General features: G+C 37.5%; 1 protein-coding gene across 2 annotated transcripts; it reads left to right on the forward strand.

Annotated features, from left to right (window-relative positions):
* The first annotated feature begins 13,599 nt into the window (after positions 1-13,599).
* LOC148999477 (RAP domain-containing protein, chloroplastic-like) lies at positions 13,600-25,078 on the forward strand. Of its 2 annotated transcripts, XR_016170918.1 has the most exons (4): positions 13,600-15,541; positions 15,642-15,724; positions 22,853-23,003; positions 24,325-25,078. XR_016170918.1 is itself a non-coding variant. In XM_089141113.1 (3 exons), the coding sequence occupies exons 1-3, from the start codon at positions 13,726-13,728 to the stop codon at positions 22,934-22,936; spliced, it is 1,983 nt and encodes a 660-aa protein (XP_088997239.1). In that variant the 5' UTR covers positions 13,600-13,725; the 3' UTR covers positions 22,937-23,339. The 2 variants fall into 2 exon arrangements, 1 of the variants encoding a protein (XP_088997239.1); XM_089141113.1 differs by lacking the exon at positions 24,325-25,078 and having other exon boundaries at positions 22,853-23,339.
* The last annotated feature ends 433 nt before the right edge of the window (positions 25,079-25,511 follow it).

Consider the following 25,511-nt stretch of genomic DNA (forward strand, 5'->3'; position numbering starts at 1 on the left):
CTGTCATCCTTGCACAGGGGCCATTCCAATATTTTCTGCTCTTATCTTGGCAATGTTTTTCTGAGTACAACAGGTCACTTGGATCCAGTTGGCGATCAAGCAGATTATCTTTGATTTCCCTTTTTGGTAGAAGTTTATCCCTGGACCTATAGAACCATAGCCATACTACATGGTGCCTTACCTCTTCGAGATCTGTAGAACATTGGTGCCAGAAGTTGGGTTCTATAATTATCCTAGCTTATATAGGCTACTTGCAGTACTGGAAATGAATCTTAATGGTTTAGGAGCAAGTTATTCAGTTTGCAGAAATCAAATCCAAAATAGACTAAATGGAGAAGTTCAATCCACCCCTCACCTCTTTCTTCCATCCTGGTTCCTACCACCTGGTGCTTGCCCCACCCTATATCCTACAACACATTAAGCCTTACCACTTGTAGTTCCTTTTACATTTCTCTCTCTCTGCAACCATAGTAATCAATAGTGGAGCATTTCAATTTGCATCACTCACTTTAATCTTCATTGCTCAAAGTCCTAGAATATCTAGTGTAGAATCAGGAAGCTATCTTAAATAATAATGACATCAAAGATGCTTGTGTTTTGAATTGCTGTTTTGAACACGATCATATCAACAAGTTATGTTTGAATTTCTGTTTTGTTAGGTTCCGGTATGTAAATAGATTTGAAAATTCTTACCATGACCATTTGGCTTGGGGAGCTAAACATTTTATCTCTAGATAGGTAGATCTCTCTAAAGAGTTGCAATGGAGAAGAACACAAGAGAGAAGAAGCCATTTTCTTGCAAAACCACAAGAAGAAGAAGAGTCCAAAAGCTAAATCCCGTTTTTGCTCAAACCCATTTAGAACTCCCTAGAAACTCTCTTTTTCTCAACCCATTTACCTCTCCCAAGGCTTTCTTAATGATACTAAACACCTAACCCATGTTTAACACTAAGTGGGACCCACCAAATTTAAATTTGAACTCAAACAAAGATAAAGTGATTTTTATCACTAAACCCAATAATCTCCACCTTGATGGAAATCACTTACTTGTCAATTCGTGTTTCTTGAAACCAAGAAAAGATAGACACCAATTCAACTTCTCTCCTTGGACAACATTGGTAAGCATATCCGCCACATTCTCATTGGTTCTAACTTTTAACAATTGGATCCTTCCGTCTTCAATGACTTTTCGAATGTAATGATATTGTACCAATATATGCTTTGTCCTCTTGTGATGTACTGAGTTCTTGGCCAAGTAAATTGCACTCATATTATCACAAAACAAATGCATACCTTTTGACTCAATGCCAATCTCACCCATCAAACCTTGAAGCCACACCTCTTTACAAGCTTCAGTTGCCGCCATGTATTCAGCTTCGGTAGTTGATAATGCTACCGTCGCTTGAAGCTTAGACATTCAACTTATTGGACCATTTGCATACTTGAAAACATATCCCATTGTAGATCACCCCTTATCATGATCATCACAATAACTAGCATTCACATAGCCTTGAATTTGCTCTCCACCTTTTCTAAATGTGATAGAATAGTCACTTGTGCCTCTCAAATATCGAAGCACCCATTTTGCCACCTCCCAATGCTTCTTTCCTGGATTTGCCATAAACCTACTCAATACACTAACCGCATGAGCAATATCTGGCTTAGTGCACACCATTAGAAACATTAATCTCCTAACTAGACTTGCATAAGGGCATCTTGACATCTTGTTCTTTTCATCTTCCGTATTTGGGCTATCATTGGAAGATAATTTGAAATGTGATCCAATGGAGTTGAAACCGCCTTTTCTTTACACTTGCTAAACTTCTCAAGAATTTTCTTCACAAATGACTTTTGTGAAAGTGATGAAGTCACATTCATTCTATCTCTTTGAATTTCAACTCCAAAAATTTGTTTGGCTTGAACAATATCTTTCATTTCAAACTTCTTACTCAAATATCATTTGAGCTCTTCAATTTTAACTTTATTCTTGGACACCAAGAGCATGTCATCCACATATAAAACTAAAATCATATATGAACCATCATCAAAGAACTTAATGTATAAACAATGGTCATATTCACTTCTTTTGTAACCAAGACTTAAAATGAAGGAGTCAAAAGTTTTGTACCATTGTCTTGAAGTTTGTTTAAGTCTATATAAGGACTTCCCCAACTTGCACACGAGCTTCCCTTTGCTTTTCTCAACAAATCCTTCCGGTTGCCTCATGTACACCTCTTCAAGAAGATCACCATGTAAAACTGATGTTACATCCATTTGTTTAAGTTCCAAGTCATGCATAGAAACAAGTCCAAGCACCAACCTAATAGTCACCAACTTCACAACCGGAGCAAATACTTCAAAAAAATCTATACATTCTTTTTGTGCAAAGCTTTGGGCAACAAGCCTTACTCTATACCTTTCCACCTTGCCATCCACCCCTTTCTTGAGTTTGTACACCCATTTACAACCAATGGCTTTTCTTCCCTTTGGCAATTCCACCAAATCCCATGTTTTATTCTTTTGAAGTGCTTGAAACTCTTCATTCATTGCATCCTTCCAATGCTTTACATCATTCCCATTGATGGCTTCAAGAAATGTACTTAGTTCTTCATTTAAAGCCACCAAAGTTTTAAGAGTATTTGGACCAACACAATCCTTGTACCTTTCCGGCAAACAAGTTTGTCTTGTAGGCCTTCCTCCTAAAGGTACCACAATTTCTTCTTCACTACCAACCGATGTTTCTTCTTGAATTTCTCATTGTACATCTTGATTATCAAGATCTATAACATCTTCATCATGAGCATCCTCATTTGAAGAACTTGTAGGTTGCCTGTGAAATTCATAGATATCCTCAACAATTGAATTTTCTTCATCACATTTCTTTTCTACCCCCTTAATCAACATAGAGGATTCATCAAAATGTACATCATGACTTATAATGATCTTATGGGTACTTGGATCCCATAACCAATACCCCTTCACATTCTTATCATATCCTACAAAAATGCACTTCTTGGATTTTTGATTAAGTTTGTTCATTTGACAACTTGGAATCAAAGCATATGCATCATATCCAAAAAATTTCAAATCCAAATAATCACAAGGAGTTTCATGTCATACATTATTTGGAGTCTTTCCACCCAAAGTCATTGAAGGAGACCTATTCACAAGATAACATGCCGTCAACACCACGACCCACAATTATTTCTCCAAGTTTGCATTGCTAAGCATATTCCAAACCCTCTCCATCAATGTTCTATCCATGTGTTCTGCCACTCCATTTTGTTGTGGAGTATGCACAACTGTATGATGCCATACAATTCCTACCTCCTTGCAAAAGCTACCAAATTCATTCTTTGCATATTTCATTCAATTATCCATCCTTAAAACTTTGATGCTCCTATCGATTGTTTTCTCCACCTCAACCTTGAAGTTCTTGAATACCATTAACACATAACTTTTTGACTTGAGAATTGTCACCCATACTTTTCTTGAAAAATCATCAAAAAATGTAACAAAATATTGAGCACTTAAGACACATCAGGTGATGGACCCCAAACATCCGAGTGAATATAATCAACAATCCATTTACTTGTGTGCATACCGGCTTTAAAAGCCCTTTTATGATGCTTCCCATAGACACAATGCTCACAAAATTCATTCTCTAAAAAATTCAGATTTGGGATAAGTTTCTTTTCCATCAAAATTTTCATACATTTTTCACTCATATGCCCAAATCTTCGATGCCACAATCTAAGAGGAACATCTCCTTTGTTGACCACCACATTTGCAACATCATCAATCATGGAACTACCCAATAACTTGTACAAGAGACCAACTCGAATTCCCTTCATGATAACAAGAGCACCTCTTGAAACTTTGAGGACTCTATCTCCTCCGAAAAATTTGCAACCTTCTTTCTCCAAACTAGGTAAAGAAATCAAACATTTTGTCATGTCTGGAACATATCTAACATTTTCAAGTGTGCGAACAATATCATCAAATATCTTCAAGTGTACCAATCCAATGCCAAGTGTTCTACTAGTGGAGTTATTCTCCATCTTCACCAATCCTCCTTCACATGGCTCATATGTGCTAAACCAAGATTTGTGTGGGCAAATATGATGTGTAGCATTGGTGTCAAGAACCCAATTTGATGAAATTCGAATTGCAACCCACTATCGATACTTCATCTTCGATAACACTAGATGTAATAGCCACAACTTGATTTGCCTCCTTAGAATGTTCACTAACAATCTCTTTACCTTTTCCATTTCCTGAATTATAACATTTTTTCTTTCTTTTGGGATAATTCTTTTTAAGATGTCCACTCTCTCTATAAAACCAACAACTATACTTGCCATCATGCCCCTTGGATTTAAAACGATGTCTTGACTTGCTTCTTGAAGAATCTTTTGAAGAATCATGACATTCCTTACTTCTACCCCTTGTCATATTAGCTTTCGAACCCACCTCCATAGAACTTTCCAAAGAAGCATTTTTCCAAAGTTCCTCGACAAGTAATGTACTACAAACCGAATCAAAGTCAAGAGAATTCCCCTTACTACAACTTAGGGTCGTTACTAGATGATCATAAGATTCCGGTAGAGTACAAAGTAAAATCACCACCTTGTCTTCATCCTTCATTTTTTCTTCGACATTTTTCAATTGACAAAGTATGTTGTTGAACTCATTCAAATGATTAGAAATATTTAAACCATCTTTCATTCTTTAAAAAAATAATTTTCTCTTCAAGAAAATTCTATTTGTGAGAGACTTTGTTTGGTAGACGTTTTCCAACTTTGACCACAAATTCGCTGCCGATTTTTCATGTACAATATTAAACAAAGCTTCATTGGACAAGCTTAACCGAATAGTAGACATGGCATTGAGATCCATCTCTTTCCAATCATCATCTTTCATTCCCTTCGGTTTCTTATTGTTTCCCAAAAATGCTTTGTGATAACCATTTTGAATTAACAAATTTTTCATTTTCATTTTCTATAGCTCAAAATTTGTCTTTCCATTGAATGGCTCCACCCTAAATGTAAGAGTTTTCATTGTCTCCAAATTATATGCTCAAAAGGCTCTAATACCAATTGTAGAAGACAAGACCCAATCCAAGGAACTGGATAGTTAAACAAATCACCCAAATGAACAAAATAAACTAAGGATCTTGTGCAAATAAGTTGAAAGACAGTCACAAAGTAAATAAATAACAAACCACTATAAGAATGAAAGAGAAATGCAAACAACAGACAATAATTTTACGTGGTTCACTAATCCGAAATATTCGAGATTAACTACACCACGGGGATGGATTTCACTATTTTAATCTTCAAAATAGTACAAGATTTGAGAATAATACAATGCTACCTCAACCGGTCACACCACCTCTCAAACCTCCTTGAAAATACCCTTCCACCTCAAGCTCTAGAAGAAAACCCTTCAATCCAAGCTCAAGCTTCAATGGAGTTGCAATGGAGAAGAACAGAAGAGAGAATAAACTCTTTTCTTGCAAAACCACAAGAAGAAGAAGAGTCCAAAAGTTAAATCCTATTTTTTCTCAAAACCCATTTAGAACTACCTAGAAACTCTCTTTTTCTCACCCCATTTACCTCTCCCAATGCCCTTTTAATGATACCAAACACTTAACCCATGTTTAACACAAGTGGGACCCACCAAATTCAAATTTGAACTCAAACAAAGATTCACCATAATGTGGCTGGGTCTACCAGACAGTGTGTACCACCACTGCAATCAAGGCACTCCAATATGTGCAACAAAGAAAAATAAACAAAAACGCAATGCACCAGAGTTTACGTGGTTCGGCCAAATTGCCTACATCCACGGAATAATACCCTACCTAGGGTTTCGTATATTACTCAATACACTCTTAGATATTTTGACTGCTACAACAGTCCAGGAACACCAATTCCTGCTATAGTCTAAAATGCGATTCAGACAAGGGCACCAACCCCAACCCCCTAGACAAGCTCCAACTTTCTAGGTCACAATGTAAACCAATAATGCAAGTTCCCCAAATTACATTCATGGTCTAGGTTATTCATCATTAAACATAACCTAGAAAATAATAGACAATAACTTGTGAATACGGGTTACCTTAACTTGTGTGAGATACATGGTAACAATACTTGTTTCTCTTGGGTTATGGGCCCACCACGCTTCTGCTGCACTTTTCAGACAGGCTAACAACAGTCCTTTATCTTTCTTGAAAGCAAGTAACTACAACCATGTCCCCTTCTTTTATTCTGCTGCTTCTTCTTCCTTCTCTTTCACTTTCTTTCTTGTTCAGCAAAACAAAAGACTTCCTTCAACAGCAACTTTTATTCCCAAGCTTCAGATCTCCAAAGCCAACCAACGTCTTCTGGTTCGACCTCCACTCTCTTCCCAAGCTCCTCAAAACGTCCTTCCTCTTCTGCTGGAGTTTGCTCTCCTTTTACAGATTAATTAAACTCAGAGTTTGAATCAAACTCAGAGTTTCTATCTGACTTAAACAAGGAGTGTTTTGACGTACAAATCGGACTAACTTAGAGATATCCAATGAACAATCCCACCGTTGGATTTGAAGTTCAAGAAATCGTGAAGCTCTCCTCCAAAAATCGGCTCAATCGAACACTGGATGACCATCCGATGAAGATGTTGATCAAAACTAGACAGAGACCCTCAAAAACGGGATTCTTGAGTTTTCTTTATTTGAATTGGATTCTTTCTCTCGAAACCTTTTTGTGTGTTGCTGTACCATATCAAAACCCACTTAAGTTGCCAACAATGACAACACCTTCATTTTAGGCCAATGGAACAACATACCTACAGAAGTTGCAAATAATTATTTATTCTACCTTAGTGTAAAGAAAGATAACAAGCATCTAATACCCAATAAAATAATGAAGGGAGTAACTCAGGATAGCAAACACTCTTATAGACTTACATTTAACAACAAAATAAAAATTATCAAGACAAACCCAAAATGCAATCACACTCCTAAATCCATCACTAGTCTACTACCACTACTCAACCGGGACCTCTCCACCCACTCACCAAGAGGAGGGGTACAAGTCAACAACTAGACAAATACATGTCACCTAGAGTAGATACCAACTAGAGATAAAGAAAAGAAGTAAATTCCATAAGACTCAACAACTCTGATCCTACAAGACCAAACATATGAAACACGAAATAATGAACAAGACTCCAATTAAATATGATGATACCTAATCACAATGCACACAAGCTATACAAGTCCAACTACAACATGACATAATCTAGCAAACAAAACTGGTGCAAGTCATCCTACTAGACAACAACATAAAGCCGAGACACTTTAAAGTAATTACTCCCACTCAAACCATACAAGCTGACAGAACCATATCCCCCCTGAATCTCATGTGAACCCCAACAACATGTGATGACACCCTCTTGACAACACCTGTGTCAAGACCAGCACTATCTAGGCTGAACTGGAGACCAAAATCTCTCCAAAAACCAGGGATACACCTAATGCCATACTAAGTGAAATAGGAACCCTCATGTGTGCAACCATCTGTATTAAAACAATCTCACCTATGTCAACACCACCCATTATCACTCTAGCATTCCAAAACTCAGTCAGGCAAGTACACCAATACAAATATGAGCATCTATAAGAGTACAAAACAACAATAATCAATTAACATGCTAATACTCAAGGCACAAAATATGTTGTCTTAGATTTATTTAATAATCAACTTCCTTACATAAGCATAACACCTTAAAGATAAATAGACCACCTCCCTTTAACAAAGGACAAAGGGGCAAAATAGGATAAACCAAAGTGTGCATCCAATGGAAACCCGAATAACTAGGTCTTCAAAGCAAGGTCTATGCTACCAAAGAAAGCACCTGAGTCTCAAAGGACTTCATACACATTTGCTTAACCATCACTAGAATTAGGCATATCATAGTTGGACATCTCATTTTCTATCAATTTTCTTTTGTATGCAAACAAACGTTTCTTAACGTGACACATTCTCTTATAGAAAAAACATCTCTTGGTGCTAGAATCAATTCTATTATTTCCATTGTTATCCTTATTGTTATCAGCATGATTGTCATTTTCCTTACCCTTCCCCTTGGGTTTCCCTTGTTTGTAAGTGCCCTCATCCTTAACAAACAAAATTTCCCCACTTCCCTTAGCCTTACCAGAAGCCAACAACTCTAACTCCCTAGTCTTTAAAGCATTAATACATTGGTCAAGGGTAATATTTTTACAAGCATATTTAATAGAATTCTTAACAACAAAATAATCACTGTGAATGGAATTTAACAAGATGATAGACAAGTCTTAGTCATCTAAGTTACTCTTCTCCCCAGTATTGGTCAAATCTTGAACTAATTTCTTAAACACATTTAGATTTTGGTCTAGACTGATAGCAGTTTCCATTTTAAAACCATATGTCTTTCTTTTAAATAAATCCTATTACCCAAATTCTTTTTCTGATAAATTTGTTTAAGTTTTGTCCACACTTTGATAGGGGTGTTATTCTCTTCATCTAAGCACCTAATGACCAGGGGCGGAGCCAGGATTGAACATGGAGGGGGGCTGAATATATGTGGGCCAATGTGAGACCCACTATAGGTCACATCTCAGAATATATTATTATATTTTAACGTAGAGTCTACATTAAAAATTAGGTAAATTAATAGAAAATTCGTGAGTGTGAGAGAGAGAAATGAATAATTTGAGAAAGAGAGTGAATACCTGATGTGGAGAAGATTTAGGAAAATTCCAAAGTTTGCTAACTACTTCAATATTTTGTGAGACGTGTGAGGAAAAAAAAAGAGAAAATATAGGAATAAAAGAGGAAATCCATGAGAGAATAAATAGAAATGAAAATAGGAGAAAATATATAAGGAGAAATTCATGGATTGTGAGTTAGTTTTTAAGTTAGTTTTTAATTAAAATTTAACCTTTTATTCCTTAAAACTAGGGATTGAATGATAACCATTAGATAGAGATTATGAATGACATTTGTACCCATCATCTTTATCTTAAATTTTTATTTTTAATTTTTGGAGGGGGCCAAATAGTGGTATTTCACATTTAAAGATAGAGAAATAAGGAAAAAAAACAAGGATATTTCCAATTTCAAAAAATCCGGGGGGGGGCCATGGCCCCCTCCGGTCCCAACGTGGCTCCGCCACTGCTAATGACACCATCAGTAATGTTCCAGAGTATGCAACCAATTGCATTCTCAATCACCTCAGTCCTCAACACATGGTCTATGCTTTCAAATAAAGCATCAGGATCATCTATTGCCCTAAGAAGTCTTTGTTGGGCCATGAGAACTCTAATCTTCCTCTTTCATATTTCAAAATCCCTAGTCCCATCAAACTTTTCTATGTCTACCCTGAAACTCCCCATTGGAGCTCCCAAACTTAGGTATTTAGGGTTCTCACCCATACCTACAGCTCTACTAGAGCTTGTGGAAACCACACTGGGAGAACCCTCCTCAGGTAGACTTAGTTCCTTACTTAACTCCACTTTGACACCGGTAAATCTCACAAATCAGTACATACAAAAAATTTCAAAAATACTGATATAAACAATTCTGAAAAAATTAATTACAAGAACTAATCTAACCACAAATTATTGCTAAGCATGTGCAATTTACAACAACATTAAATTATGCATAATTGTTAACTCACACGACCAATATAAACCAAATAAAGTGCCTGGATAACAATGATGAACAGATAATGCAAATAGAAATCAGATTACTAGCACATCTTTTTCCCACAGATTAAATCAGTAATTAAACTAATAGAATTCTACCCATACATAGGTTATCACAATTATTGAATCAACTAGGTCATAAAATTAGAGAACCGAATAACGATTGGTAACCTACAGGAGCAGCAGTAGCATATATGACCAAAATTTAAATAGTAATCAACCTGTATTCATATAAGATTAATTCAGCAAATTAATCTAACCATAATACAATCTGACATATAGACTTACAACATAACTGAACCAATTGATCATTTGAAACAATTTTCAGAAGACCCGAATGGTAACCAGCAAAAGCAAATTTCAAATCAAGAAGCACAATAGAGCAATTTATATTACCTATGAGATCAAACAAAAGCAAATTAGGACCAATTCATTCAACATCAATCACCGAATCACCGAATCACCGAACCACCGAAGCTTTGATACCAATTTGTAATCGCATGGTGATTAATTCTATCGAGATAATACCAAAGCAAGCAAAATAGGAGACAGATGTTTGATTACGGAGTTTGGTCCGAGGACCTACTCTCCGGGACTCAGGTATGCGTCCAATCAATTATGGGAAATCGTATGAATACACTTACAGATCTTGGAAGAAAAATACAAAGACAAGGAGGGTAATCAAAGGGAACTGGAGCAAGCCTCCATTAGAGCCTTCATATGCACTCCACCTCGCCGGAGATGCCTTCGATTTGCAGCGATGACTACTCCCTCGATCAAAATCGCAACCCAGAGAACGAAGAACAAAGATGAACCTCGTAAGACGAAACCCCAAAACCCCCTTTCGATTTCGTGAGATATGAATGATCTAATCTAGTTGACCCAAACCAAAACATATATACAAAATAGTCTGAACCAAATCTGGTTCAAAAAATAACTCAAACCGAACCAAACCGGTTCATACAGATTACCCCAACAGATTTGCAGGTTAAGGATCGTGGAGGTAGATTGTAAGGGCATGGAAGGAAAACTTGAGGGATCATCATGATGGAAACAAGTTCATTTTGGTATTGTGAAGAGAGGAGAAACTGCAAGTTGTTGATGAATACTGATGAGCACATTTATGTGTGAAATCTTAGGGCATAAAACATGCATTTTACACATTTAGAGTGGAGCTACTTTGAGTTTTATGTTGTTTTTGCAGATTTAGGATTTTTCACGATTTGAGCAAATATTTAGAGCTTTGGATATGAAACATGTAATTTTATTATTTCTTTCACTTTATTATTTTATTTTTTTCCTTAATAACCCAGATTTTTTTTTCCTTCTCCACTTTATTATCCATGTTTAAGTAAAAAATAAGGTTTCTTTTACTTTTTATTTCTTTTCTCCACTTACTCTCTCTCTCCCCCCCCCTTTTCCAAAGGATTTTATTACTATTATTGTTTTTTTATGTTTCACTTTTCCTTTTATTACTATATTATTTGTATTGTTATTTTTCTTTTTGCATTTTTTTAATATCTATTCCCCCAATTGGTGGACTCAAAGTCATCCTAGTTATACTCCCCTAATCCAAAGTTGACACTCGAATTACTTCACTTTTATTTGTTTATTTATTTGTAATCACTTTTATTTGTTTATTTATTTATTAGTTGCATATTTTATTTTTGCTTTTTATTTTCACATTTATTTTTTGGTTGCCAACCCCGGTTCCAAGGCTTTGCCCTGACTAATCCGGTGTTCGACCCGGGTCGCACAACTGTGGTGGGTGAGTCTCCCAGCGGAGATTTTTTGCATCCACAAGGTTTCGATACCGGAACCTTGCTTAAGCGGACCAAGTTGCTTACCACTTAGACCAACCCCCGTTGGTTTCCACATTTGTTTTTATTAGATGATGAATGGTTAGATTATGTCCATTTTATTTTAAGTCTTAATTCGATCGCATTAAATATATGTGTTAAAACCGTTTATTTAGTTTAATTGATTAGTTAAAAATTTTGAATCATTGCACTTTCGTATTATCATTAAGATGTTAAATTCTAAAGTAGTATATCTCCTTAATATCGACCCGTTAACTACACGATATCATGCGCTTGCAGTTATTTTTATTTCATGAATACCTTTAAGCTAACATTTTCATTAATTTTTCTTAGGTAAAAACTGTAGATATTTGTCAATATTCCCTCACACTTGCAGGTCTATTTGGGCTTTGCATTTATATAATGGTATTTTCCAAAAATTCAACACATAATGATGCATACATGTCGTAAAGTACAAATAATTGGCTATTTTGCATTCTCCAAGAGACGAATACCCAACCTCCTTAATTTTGTACCACGCTCACTAATGTATTAGTGATGAATACATTTGAGTTACCCTTCCCCTAATACTTAGGGCTTTCAGCTGAAACAACAACTAACATAGCATTAGAACAAGGGGGTCAAATACTCTCGAGATTACAAAACATAATTTTTCTAGTTATTATTTAAGAGTACTACCACATAACAAAATTATCTTTTTGATAGAATTTTTTTTTTAATTTATTTTAGAGTGGAAAACGAAAATGTCTCAATTAGGCGTGATGCCGCTATATATATATATATATATATATATATATATATATATATATATATATATATATATATATATATATATATATATATATATATATATATATATCCCAAAATTATAATTGACATGACTCCCACAACATAATATAAGTGTGAGTGAGAAAACAACATAATTAAGAATTTTTTTCTTTGGGAAAATATATAATTAAGAGTTGAATGAATAAAAGGATTTTAACTAGCTAACATAAGAAAGGATTGGCAGTTTGGGAGGATCCGTTTGATAATCGATCGAAAAACAGTTTCTAGCGTTTTTGCTTCAAGAAGCAGAAAAATTGGTGAAAACCACTTGATAAAACTGTTTCATTTCGCATGATTTTTACAATATAAATTAAAATTTATAAAAAATTTAGCTTTGAGAAGCACTTTAATCTCAACAACTATTTATTGTTGCATCTGTTTTCGAAGCAAAATTGGTTGCGAATTAGATTAAGTGAGACAATTTTATAAGGGGTATGTAAGAAATTTGGCATTCTAGACATAACGTTGGCAATTTCATAAATTTATTACAACTTTCAAATTTTCTACTTCTTTAAGTAAGTTTTATAAGCTTATAAGAAAATTTTATCAAACGACTAAAAAAGTGTTTCAGCTTCTAGAAACATCCAAAAATGTTTCCGATGTTTTTGGAAGTAGAAACACTTTATGCAAGTAATCAAACCGAATAAGCTTGATGATGCATCCAAAAATTGACAACCCTTTGATTTCTGCAAAACAACGTCAAATGTGGGCTGACTCGCCAGTCGAGAAACCACCTTCGAAGATTAAATTAGTAAGAGCACCATCACAGAGCTCTAGTGAATTAGTAAGCTTAGTTGAAAAATGAGGATGGGGAAAACGTTTCAGTTACATTCTCTTCGTGTATGCTTTGAGTTATATAGGGTTTACCTTTCATGTCAACTGTCGGATTAATTCACAAGTCTCATTCATAGTCGTAGTCTGATTGTCCTGTTTTTCTCCCTCAATTCAAGTTAGTTGCAGTTTCAATATGGAGCACGATCGCATATCTTTGAACTTGGCGGGATCATGTTTCTTCCTCTAACTGTTGAGTTCCTTCATGCCTACGTTACCTCTAAGTTTAATTCTTGAACCGGTCCCAACTGGGGTGAGTGATTGAACTGATTGTAGTTGGACCCGGTTTGTTGCAATTGCCCCCCCCCCCCCCCCCCCCCACCGCCCTTTTTTTTCCTGAAATTTTTATGCAATTTTGAGAAAATAAGTTTAGGAAATGGATAATTAACCGACTGTCTGAGATGCGTGCATGGGCGACTGGCAAACGGTATTCTGCGTGTGGCTCGTTTACTGGGCAGTTTTCGTGATTTCTATTTTTCAAAGTGTTTGATTCAGTAATCTTCATCGGAAATGGAGGGCTTTCTGAACTCATGCTCGACTCAAAAGAGTTTACTAACTCTCAATTTTGCTAAAACAGTTCATAACCATCCAAAGGCAAATTCAGGATCTGGGTTTTGTAATTGGAAGCTCGAGCAGGGTTTTAATCGTATTAGTTGCAGAAATGGAAGCCGGGTTGTCTCCTTAGTTGTTAAGAGCGCTGAAGGGGATAAACAAGAAACTGATACAGATTGGGAATTGGAATTTCTCGGGGAACTTGATCCATTGGGTTTCCAGCCCCCTAAAAAGAGAAATCGTCACAAGTCGAAACTTTTGGAAGACACCGAAGGGATGGACTGGTGTGTAAGGGCGAGGAAGATTGCTTTGAGGTCGATTGAGGCCCGGGGATTGTCTCGTGCCATGGAAGACTTGGTTACTGTCAAGAAGAAGAAAAGGAGGAACAAGAAATTTGGTAAGAACAAGATACCAAAAGAAGAAGAAGAAGAAGGAGGAGAAGAAGAAGAAGTGGATTCTGAATTTGATGATAGAAGGTATGGAAGTGAAAATGAGGAGATTGATCTTTCTGATGGAAGTAGTCACCTCAGAAGGAGTGTGGACATACTTGCAGATGATGTGCTTGAAGAAAGAAAAGAGAGAATGAAGGAAGCTTTTGTGCAAAGACTTTCTCAGTTCTCTGGACCTTCTGATAGGAAGAAAGAAATCAGCTTGAATAAAGCCATTATTGATGCACAGACTGCAGAAGAAGTACTCGAAGTAACCTCTGAGGTAATCACAGCTGTTGGGAAAGGGTTGAACCCTTCTCCTCTCACCCCTTTAAACATTGCAACTGCCCTCCACCGAATTGCCAAAAACATGGAAAAAGTTTCTCTTATGAGACCTCGCAGGCTGGCCTTTGCTCGTCAAAGGGAGATGTCTATGCTTGTGGGTATGGCAATGTCAGCCCTACCGGAATGCTCAGCTCAGGGTATTTCAAACATTGCTTGGGCAATGTCCAAGATAGGAGGTGAGCTGCTTTTTTTGACTGAAATGGATAGACTTGCTGAGGTAGCTGTCACTAAGGTGGTGGAGTTCAATTCACAGAATGTTGCAAATGTTGCTGGTGCTTTTGCTTCAATGCAGCATTCCGCGCCTGAACTATTCTCTGCATTATCCAAGAGGGCAGCTGATATAATTCATACTTTCCAGGGGCAAGAACTTGCTCAGGTCCTGTGGGCCTTTGCTTCTCTTTATGAGCCAGCCGACATTTTGCTTGATTCCCTTGATAATGCTTTCAAGAATGCAGAGGATTTCCAATGCTGTTTTGAAGAAAAATCAACCTCCAAAGAATATTGGAATGTGGAAAGCTCAGGAGATTTGACTCTGGAAGAGTCTTCTGACTCCCCTGTACTTAAATTCAACAGGGCTCAGCTTGGGAGTGTAGCGTGGTCTTATGCTGTTCTTGGTCAAATGGATCGTGTTTTCTTCTCCAACATATGGCACACATTGAACCTTTTTGAGACGCAAAAGATCTCTGGACAGTATAAGGAGGATATCATGTTTGCTTCTCAGGTCCATCTTGTGAATCAGTGCTTGAAGCTTGAAAGCCCCCAACTTCAGTTATCACTGAAGAGTGATCTGGAGGAGAAAATTGTGCTTGTGGGAAGGACCAAGAGGTTTAATCAGAAAACGACTTCATCATTCCAAAAGGAGGTGGCCCGCCTTCTTGTAAGCACAGGCCTTGATTGGGTTAAAGAATTTTCTGTTGACATGTACACCTTGGATGCAGTCGTGGTTGACCAGAAAATTGCTTTGGAGATTGATGGACCAACTCATTTCACGAGGAACTCTGGTGCATCCCTCCACCTATATATTGACTTATTTTCTCCTTGCATCTATTTCCTCTAGGGTTACTCATTTCATTATCTGTGTTTCATCATCTGTTGTTACAGGTACTCCATTAGGTCATACAATGCTCAAACGTCGCTACATTGCTTCAGCTGGTTGGAAACTAGTATCATTATCTTATCAAGAGGTGAGTTCTCCTTGTCAGGTATTTTAATTTTAATGCAGTGCTAATCTCAATCCAGTAAAGTGCAAGAGGAGATCAGGGGTTGTGCTGAAATCACAGGTATACTGGCAACTCAGACATGCACGATATTTTGGCTAAATGGTCCAACAGTCAGAACTGAAGATGTCAAGAAGTAACTGAAAGTGCAAGTAGCTGAAATATAGTCCATATTTAGTAACTATTTGAAAATAGTAAGTAGGAGCCGGATTTGGAGAATTCAAAGGGTTCCAAAAATAGTATGTTGGTGAAAATAGAAACTGAGTTTTAGTAACCAAAGGAAATATCGACTAGACCAAGCAGTAGACAAGTATGGTTCAGAATAGAAGTGAAGTACTAGATCAGTAACTAGGTCGAACAGAATTAGAAAAGCTATTGAGAAAGTAAAGACTAGAAAGATGAACAAAATGCTGTAGCAACAGTGTGGACTGCTATCAAAACATGAAACCAGTAGACTGAGCTGATGGTTATCAATTGTTAAACCAGATCTGAAAAATTTAGGGAAAATTGATACTGTTAAGGACAAGAATAGCCTCGAGATATAAAACAGAAACTCGAAACTTGTATGCACAAAAGAGGAGATAGGAGATCTAATCCAAAGGAAGAAATAGAAGGTAGAAGAGAAGAAAGACGATAGACTAAGAAGAAGAAGATAAAAAGATAGGAAGGGACATGACCTTGGAATTACCACCGAAAGGCCTGTCTGAATTGTATCACTACAAGCCCTACCTGTTGAATTACCAGAACCAACCTGCATCACCACAACAGAGATCCATCACCAACCACAGTCCAAGGACGACTTACCTATTGGCCTGAAGAGGGAAACAATCAATTTCTCAATAACTCAGTTCATACAGGAGGTTTATGTCTCCACTCCATTATTTATAACTTGCATTATTTTTTCTGTGAGCTCAATATATCTCAATGCTTGGTGATTGAGAAACAGGACGAATTCTTGCGGTAGTGACGCCAGTATCTCAAAGCCTGTATCACCGTGTAGAACTCTTTGTCATATGTCAAGTATCATTGCTTGCTTTATTCAGCTTCTCACTGAAATTGGAAACAAGGTGGGACTCTTGACTAAGGACACCTCCTATACCTACCCCTGATGCATCACAAGCTACTTCAAAGACCTTAGAGAAATCTAGTAAGCACAGGACTGGAACTCAGACATCAGTCTCTTGATCTCCTGAAAGGCTGTAGTAGCACTTTTAGTCCATTTTGACTCCCCTTTTCTAATACAATTAGTGATGGGGCTGTAATGGTACTAAATTTGTGAATGAACCGCCTGTAAAAAGTGGCCAAACCGTAACCTCATGAATATTGGTTGGTTCCAGCCATTCTACTATCTCGCTAACTTTCTCGGGGTCAGCTGATACTCCACTGGCTAACACAACAAAACCTAAGAACATCACATGGTTGTTGGAGAACACTTCTTAAGATTAGCATAAAGTTTCTCTTTTAAAAGCGTTTGGAATACTTGACGCAGTCTTGGGTTTTACTATAAATGAGGGTTTTGTCATTGGATATCACTAGGAACTTCTTTAGAAAGGGCCTCAACACCTTTGTCATGATCCCTATGATAGTATTGGGGGTGTTAAGGAGCTCGAATGACATGGCTAGCCACTTATAAAGGACATCTTTCGTATTGAAAGCCATCTTCCATTCATTCCCTAGTCTCATCTGTATCTAGTGGTACCCACTCTTTAGGTCAATTTTAGAAAATATGACAGCACTAGCCATCATGTCAAGCAAATCGTTGAGTCTAGGTATGGGAAACCTGTACTTAACGGTGATTTTGTTTATGGCTCGGTTGTCCACGCACATGTGCCAAGTACCATATTTCTTTGGTGTGAGTAAAGTGAATCATATGGATTGAGACTCTCCCAAATGAAACCTTTTGGAGTAGGTCATCAACTTGACACTAAAATTCAGCATGCTATTTGGGGTTCATATAGTAATGAGGTGAATTTGGCAGGCATGAGCCTGGAACTAGATCGATGGCATGCTAAATGTCACGCATGGGTGGTAGCTTATTCGGAATTTCCTCTAGTGACAACTGCTCGAGTTCCCTAATAAAGGTTGCACTTCTTTGGGTGCCTCAATGATTAGGCATGGTGGTGTCTTTGTATTACTTTGTTTTGGAACCAAGGCACAAATAACCCGTGTTTCTTTACACTCCCTTTCAAAGCTCTTTTGACTCAAGGGTTTTAAGTGTTTTCTTAGGGGCTTGTTTTGCAGTGCTTCCTTTGTTCTCGGGGACCCTAATCTCTTGAAGGGCCAGCCTAATTTTTTTCCCATTGAACTCAAACACATAGATGTTGCATCTCCCATGTTTAGTGACATCTAAATCATAGATCCCAGGTGTCCCTAAAATGATGAGGTCGACATCTATGTCCAGGACATCACACCAAACTCTATCCTCATAGCTTGCAAAATGTAGGGAGACAAAACATCTCAACTTAATGGGATTGGTGGACTGATTGACCCAAGGAACCTTGTAAGCCTTTGGGTGAGCCTCTGGCTAAGCCCCTTGCGAGACATAGCATGTTGTGCCACCACATTCGTACAACTCCGACAATCAATGGCAATTCGATAGTTCTTTCATGGTGGCAAGTATAGGTGATGAAAATATTAGTTTGCCATCAGTCTTCTTCACTGCCCTTAGGTTACGATATCATGCAACACACTATACCTAGATGAGAAATATCAATAGCTTCAAACTTGTCGTCATGTGGTCTATGGGGCTATAGTCTCACTAATTTTAATCTAGAGGTGGTGACCTTTCCGTTAACCTCCTCATCAAAGATATCCTCCTAGGGACGATGATCCTTATATCATCACTTTGATCATCCTTAGGTCCATAATCCTTATGATCCCCTATATAAAGATTTCGGTTGGGGCACTCTTTGGCAATGTGTCTAGTACCTTGACACTTGAAACACCTCACTAGGCTAGATCCTAAGATAATCTTACCCTTATTATCAAGTGGCTTGGGCGGGTTGTTGGGTGGTCCTTGAGCGTTTGTGTTAGGTTGAGGCCTCCTATAGCTCACATCCCTTGTCGAGTTGTTCCTCCTTTGTAAGGAGGGTTTCAAGGCTTTCTCAGCCGCCAAAGTTATTCTAAAGGCTTCGGGGATATTATGCACCATGTGGGGTGATATGTTTAACTAAATCTCAGTGTGGAGTGCAATTAGGAATCTGGACAAAGTCTGCTCCTAATCCTCATGAGTACGGCTCCTGAGCTTCAACTCATTGAACTTAGCCATGTATTTAGTGACCAATAGCCTACCTTTCTTCAGGGCATTCATCTCATTCAAGAGTTGTGACTTATAGGTCATAGGTAAGAACTCTGCCTTGAGCCTGCCTTGCATTTCAAACCAGGTAGACATTGATACTTGTCCTAAATCATATGCCTGAGGTTCAGAAGTCTAGAAGTCCTGTGTTGCTCTAGTTAGCTTCTTCTTTGCAAACCTAAAGTGGACCTCCACGGGCATATCATAAAAATCAAAGAACCTGTTCATCTACCCATGGAAGAAAATTCGATCGAAATGGTCTAAATTTCGACCGAAATGCCTGCAAAAATCCAAATCAAAACGAAATGTAGTAGTAGGCACGAAATGTATCCATATCGTTTCGTATCGACCGAAATTTCGACCATTTCGACCAAAATTTCGACATATCAGCATTCCAACTTGTTTTTCCTTAACTTTTGTTGATTTCTATCCCATTTTCACCTAATTTTCACTACTCCTTTGCCTTCAAACACCACTTTTGCTCATTTTTTGCCTCCAAACACCTCCTAAGCCACAACAGCTACAAAGGAAACTTCAGCAAGAATAGAATATGAAGCATGAGCCACACCCAACAGTTCCAAACTTCCCCTTTTTTTATTTTTGTTTTGTTCATGCCTTAAATGATCTTGTATTGCCTTGAAATTAATATATGTTTAGCCTAGGACTATGATCTATAATTGTGTTTTGTTAAACTTATCTTTTTATTATTTGCTACCATTTTTTCATTTTTTTTATTTTAATAATTATTTTCTAAAATTATGTATTTTTATTTTATGTATATATGATATATAGGCTTTAGCTTAATATATTTGAGACACCATCACTTGATCTAGTCGGTCATTTTATTTTGTTGACTTGTTGTATATGTAACCATTCTACCAAACAATTCATGTATGTTGTTGATTATATGCATGTATGCAATATAGTTTGCATTTGTCGGAACCAGTCATTTGTTAGTATACTTGAATGATAAATTTTCAATAGTTTTGTTTTTTACAAAATACTAGTTCCATTGTGTTTATTATGCTTGAAATAGGTAGTATACAAGAATCCAAATCATTTTGAGTCCATATGAGGCCCGAAATTGAAGTTCCAATTTTCAGAAAAAGTGTCCAGTTTCGATCGAAACGTTGAAATTTCGGCCTTTTGCAAGGTCGAAATTCCTATTTCGTTCGAATTTCTTCCTTGCATCTGCCTAATCTAATCAAGACATTGGCATCGATCTAACCATCATTGGATGTTGCCTTTATGTTAATCAATCTCCTGAAGTCGAGTCCTCTATCATAGGGCTCAAAGTAATTATCATCCCTATATGGAGGATGTGTTTGAATGACTCATTGCACACGGGGGTCAGGACCTCTACCTCGACCATTCCCAATGATGGGGTTCCCTACTACAACACTACCTATAAAATGGTGCTCCTCTAAATTAGGGTCGGTGTGAGGGCGCTCAATGGGGATAGCTTGTCTAGTGATCTGCAGGAGGGTAAGCCTGTAGGAGACGGTTTGTAGGGTTTGCTTAATGGCCTGGAGGTTGTTGGACTGTTCTTCTCAAGTTTCTCTGTTAGCTACAAACTCGGTCAATGTCTCCTTTAGTATAGTTGCTAAGTCCAAAGTAGGGTCCATGTTGCAATATGATCTACTACTGTGAGTGGTCATGCCCAAGGTACCATGTATGGGAGAAAACTATAGCAAGGACAACCTAAGGTCTGCTCAAAACCTCTAATTTGGCAAGGTAACTTGCTTTTTTGGCCTTAAGTCTACGAATCTCTCTCTTAATGCGTACTTTCCATAACAAGTAATGCGCAATACTATTAGGGCCACTTATCCTAGGGAAATTTTGGTGTCCTCGAGAAGGTTGTAACACTGTTGCAACTCTTGCTCTACTACGAACAAATTATGCCTAAGGATGGACCTAGTGCGACATGACATGAACTGGACCACAATCCTAAGTTTCCTAAAACATCAACTAACTTGATGCAAAGGTTCCTAGACACTCTAAGATGCAAAAGTAAAATTTCAGAATATCCAGACCATGCTCTGATACCAGATTGATGTAGGACAACCCTAGAAACTAGGTTATTCTACAAGAAATAGGATCTAAGCCAACTAAAATACTATAAGGGATTAGTGGAGGGGTTTTGCACAACACATAATTAGATTCACACTAAGAAAATAGTATAGGAAAAAAAAAATGCAGCAATCAAGAATATAAGTAAAGTGTAAATAACTAAAGACTCTAGAGAATCATTTAGAATTCTTATATGATCAATCCATGCTACTAGGCAAGGGGGTTATGGGCATTACATCCAAAGAAATAAAATTCCAACAAAGTCATAATATGATGAATTTCATTCAATCTAGAGGCAAGTGTTACATCCATTGTAAAAGACAAAAAAACACAAACTCCAAAGCCAAGTCAACCAACAAATATTTTTTTATGCTAGAACAAGGAGGCAGCAATATCAGTAGAAGCAAGGTCGCCATATGGTTACAGCAAGAACTAGAACAAAACTGCAGTAACAGTTTACTCAGCAGAAAATAGATTAGTGCAGAAGAGGATAAAAACAAGGCTGTCGACAGAAAAGAGGTGGCTGCCGTAGGGCTGCAGGGAATGAAGGAAGAGGTTGAAAGACAACCCAAAAGATCACATAAAAATATTCTGCAGCAAAGATTCTCCACAGAAAGAAAGAAAAGGAGAAGAGAAAAAGAAACTCTGGGCAGAGTGGAGTCCTACCGTAGGTAAGGGAAGTAGTGGGGGTGGGGAAACAAGAGGGGATTGAAGAAATAGAAGACAGAAAGTTTCTGCAGTAAAAATGTGACTAGAAGAACAGAGAAATAAGATAAAGGGGGAAGGGAAAGTTATCCACAGAATTGGAACTGCCATGAGATCCTTGGGAGGAAAGAAAGACGAGAGAAGAAAGGAGGAACAAAAAGAAAAGCAATGGCCGGAAGAATAGAATTTTCAGATGCAAAGGAGCAGCAAGGGAGGAGAAAACTGACCTGTCCGAGAGAGGGAGGAGGAAGTACCACCACTGAGAGAGAGAGGGAGCTGCAGTTGTCGAACTCTGTTTTTTTTCTTTCTTTTTTCTGTCTGATTTCATGTCTCGTGCCTTGTGGTGGTTGGCTTATAAGAAGTTTCCTAAAATAACTGCAATGAAATAAAGGAAACAGAAAAAGACTTGCCTAAAATAACCTCAATCAGAATAAAATCCCATAACTCCATGATTTGAAAAGAAATCCCTAAACTATCCTTAACAAAAATAATCACATAAATACTAAGACTAATACATGAAAAAAAGAGACGTGGTGTGGAATGTAGATCACAGTTGTAAGGGTCCAGATAACGCTTTTTAGTAGCTGAACCAAATCAAAAGGTTCCGTCGCCTCCGCCTCAGGTAGTACGAGTGGTGGGTGTGCATGGCGTGATGTCCCCATCACTTATGCTGTACTGGACTTTCTTGTAAATATAGGGCTACTGTGATGGGGAGAGTTGTATTGGTTCTTGTTCAATTCTTCACCTCCATCTTCTCTTCATCTAGCTCTTTTCTCTTCTTCTTCTACTACTTGTGCATTTGCTTTCTCTGATTTGCAACTTGTCACACTGTTTATTGTAACTAGCATAGAAACTGATTATGGTGCTGTCCGCCCAACTTGCCAAAGCTTTTACAAGCATTTGCATTTTCATTAGCAATCCCCTTTGAAGCTTTGAATCAGTCAACAATTGAATTAACTTTTTCTTCAGTTATTGTCTGATACCTGGTTGATGTAATATTTTCGCTCATGCTATTTTTCTTACAGTGGGAGAATCTTCAAGGTGAGTTTCAGCAGCTAGATTATCTAAGAAAAATTCTTGAAGATGCAATTGGCAAATGCTACACCTGAAGCCGGTAAGACATTTGAAATGGAGGCGGTTATAGATTGTTGGTCGGAGGCAGTGAAATCAAGATAGGTAAGAGAAGTTCCTATGATGCAATCAAATGCCACTGCTGGAAAAAAAAAAAAAAAGTTTCATCAATTCGTCATGAGATGCTGTATATAAGTGTTACATGCAAATTACTGATGCAGATATATCTGTACGCATTCATCCATTAACTTCTCATTTCCACTTGTCTGTGGAAATGTTATGTTGATCAAAATCAATTTGATGCTATGTTCATTATTGAGAAATAACTTGCATCTAGTTATGAAGAGTTATATTCAAGGTCTACAGGATATATTTTTGTTCCTAGTAAGTAGTTCACAGATAGGGTGAGGTTGTTTGCATCATTCACATGCCGCCCCTGGGTCCCCCACATGAATATGCTATTTCATGATTCAGTAAGAGGTTGGACCGTCATAGTTCCGGAATTAATCTCTGGATTAATACATCTAGTTATTCCTGTTTTCTGTTAGTTGAGAATGAACTTCGGAGTAATGTTGAAAACACTTCAGTTTTCAGAATATTTTCAACTTTTGCATGAGGTCTGCTTTGCCTTTATTTTACAAGGTTATGATGAGATTGTAGTCATGGCAGTAGAGTCCAATTAGACCAAGGAAGTGTATTTATAATGGAAAATTAGGGCCCCTCTTGGTAGTACTTGGCAATGCTTTTCTTTCTTATTCCTGAACTACTTTTATTTGTAATAGCTTAATTGCAGGGCCCAAATTTCAGGTCCATGGGGCTACACAAATTTAACCTTAACAGTTCTGTATTCTATTATTCGGACCCTCGATTTTGAGGGTCAAGTAGTTCTCATCCAATAGCTTTTGTGGAGTTATTATCGTTAAAGCCAATTTAGTTCCTCTATATTTGGGTCTATTTGCCTACTAACTAAAAAGTAATTAAAGTGTTCAAAGATAATATAAAATTTTGGCAAGGATGTAGCTCCCTTTCAGATCACACAGTTGAGTAAGAGTCTATTTTTGAAAGTATGTGTCTTGGTGGTGAGCTCTTTCCACTACCCTGCTCTTATATTCTCTTTGCTTTCATTTTTCTTATGGAAATTAAAGTACCTCAAAGTCCCAAAACCTCCTGTATCTCCTCTTTCTTTTCTTTGTTCAATGTTTCTTCCATTAGTCTACTAATGTACCAACCTGCAGAACAAGTCAGTTGAATTCCATTGATTTGTAATCTCTCCCACATCAATTAGTTCCAGACCTGAAAATGAACTGTTTATTTTTATGTTTAGTTACTGTTCTGTTTTATTATTACTTGGCGGACTTTAGATACAAAATTTTTATCCATGTCATATCATATGTTTAGCTCAGATTTGCTTTCCACCTATCCTCAGGCTTATGAGCATCGCCAGATCCAGGAGTTAGATTCAGACTGCATCATTTGTGTCCAAAACCTTACTTCATTTTCTTAATGGAGATGGTGTTTCCTCACTGATGAGTCAATGTAACCTTTTCAGTCATCTCATTGTAAGCATGCTATCTGCCCAAATAATGAACAAATGGGAAGAACATGTTCTCGTTTGGGTTCTTTCAATTCTCAGCTGCTGAAGACGATGCAACTGGCACGGACATGTCTGGCGTGTACTTCTTCAATAAATTTTGAAACATTGTGGGGGTCAGCAACAGGACACCTTCCAGGATTACAAACCGATTTCTGTAAGCTCCTTTACTTATTGCTTCATTGCAAAAGTATGGCCCTTAGACTTAAGTTGGTAATGTTAATTGGTCATGTATAATCTATATTGAGGTACGCAAAGTGACAACAATGTCCTCTGCCAAGAGCCCCAACATGGCTATCACCTCAACAAAAGAATCCTGAGATTTGTAGCAAAGTTAGACTTGAAAGTAGCATGACTTTGACCAATGGAATAATTTATTCTGTTTGCTGCTTAACTAAAATTTCCGCTATGTTTTCTCTATTGGTTATTCCAATACATTATTGACCAAGCTATGTTGTGTTTCTGAATGTTGCCCAGACCCTAAGATTACCTATTAACAGAGGGGCTTTGAAAGGGCATCCCTTTGTCACCATTCTTGTTCTACGAGTCATAAATTCTGTGTCAGTTTTCTAAAGAGGGTTCTATGTATCATTGATTATGTTGTAAGCTGGACATCACCTTGGTGCCTTTTGCTTATGGCCTGTTTGTGTCTAGCAAGGCCATTGTCTTGACTTCTAAGACAGCCTTGTATCTCGTATAGTTTCAAATAGAGCTGATTAAAAGGCGAGAGTCCATGTAGTGGACTCCATTTAGTTGGGTATGGCTTGTTCTTGTAGATAAAATTAGCGACTTGAAGAGGTCGCACGGTATCATATGCCCGATGCCTAGTGCTTCTCTAATCTCTGGTTATGGGCATCATATTCTACTAGATAAATGTCCTTGTCATTGCCTGGCAACTCCCTTACAATGTTTTAAGGAGGGACTCGTAATTTTGATGGTAAGTTCTCACTTGATTCTGCCTGGGATGCCATAAGAAGTCATGGGAACAAGCTGGGATGAACTAATGTGTCTGGTTCCCCTGT

This window comes from Hakea prostrata, unplaced genomic scaffold, assembly GCF_041222555.1.
Source record: "Hakea prostrata isolate BN-2017 unplaced genomic scaffold, UWA_Hpros_2 contig_1, whole genome shotgun sequence".
Lineage (NCBI taxonomy): Eukaryota > Viridiplantae > Streptophyta > Magnoliopsida > Proteales > Proteaceae > Hakea > Hakea prostrata.

Excerpts from the sequence above, each read along its gene's own strand:
- LOC148999477 (XM_089141113.1), top strand. The coding sequence starts at position 13,726 with ATGGAGGGCTTTCTGAACTCATGCTCGACTCAAAAGAGTTTACTAACT. Across the intron at positions 15,542-15,641 it reads TCATTTCACGAGGAACTCTG|GTACTCCATTAGGTCATACA; the intron begins GTGCATCCCTCC and ends CTGTTGTTACAG. Across the intron at positions 15,725-22,852 it reads TATCATTATCTTATCAAGAG|TGGGAGAATCTTCAAGGTGA; the intron begins GTGAGTTCTCCT and ends TTTTTCTTACAG.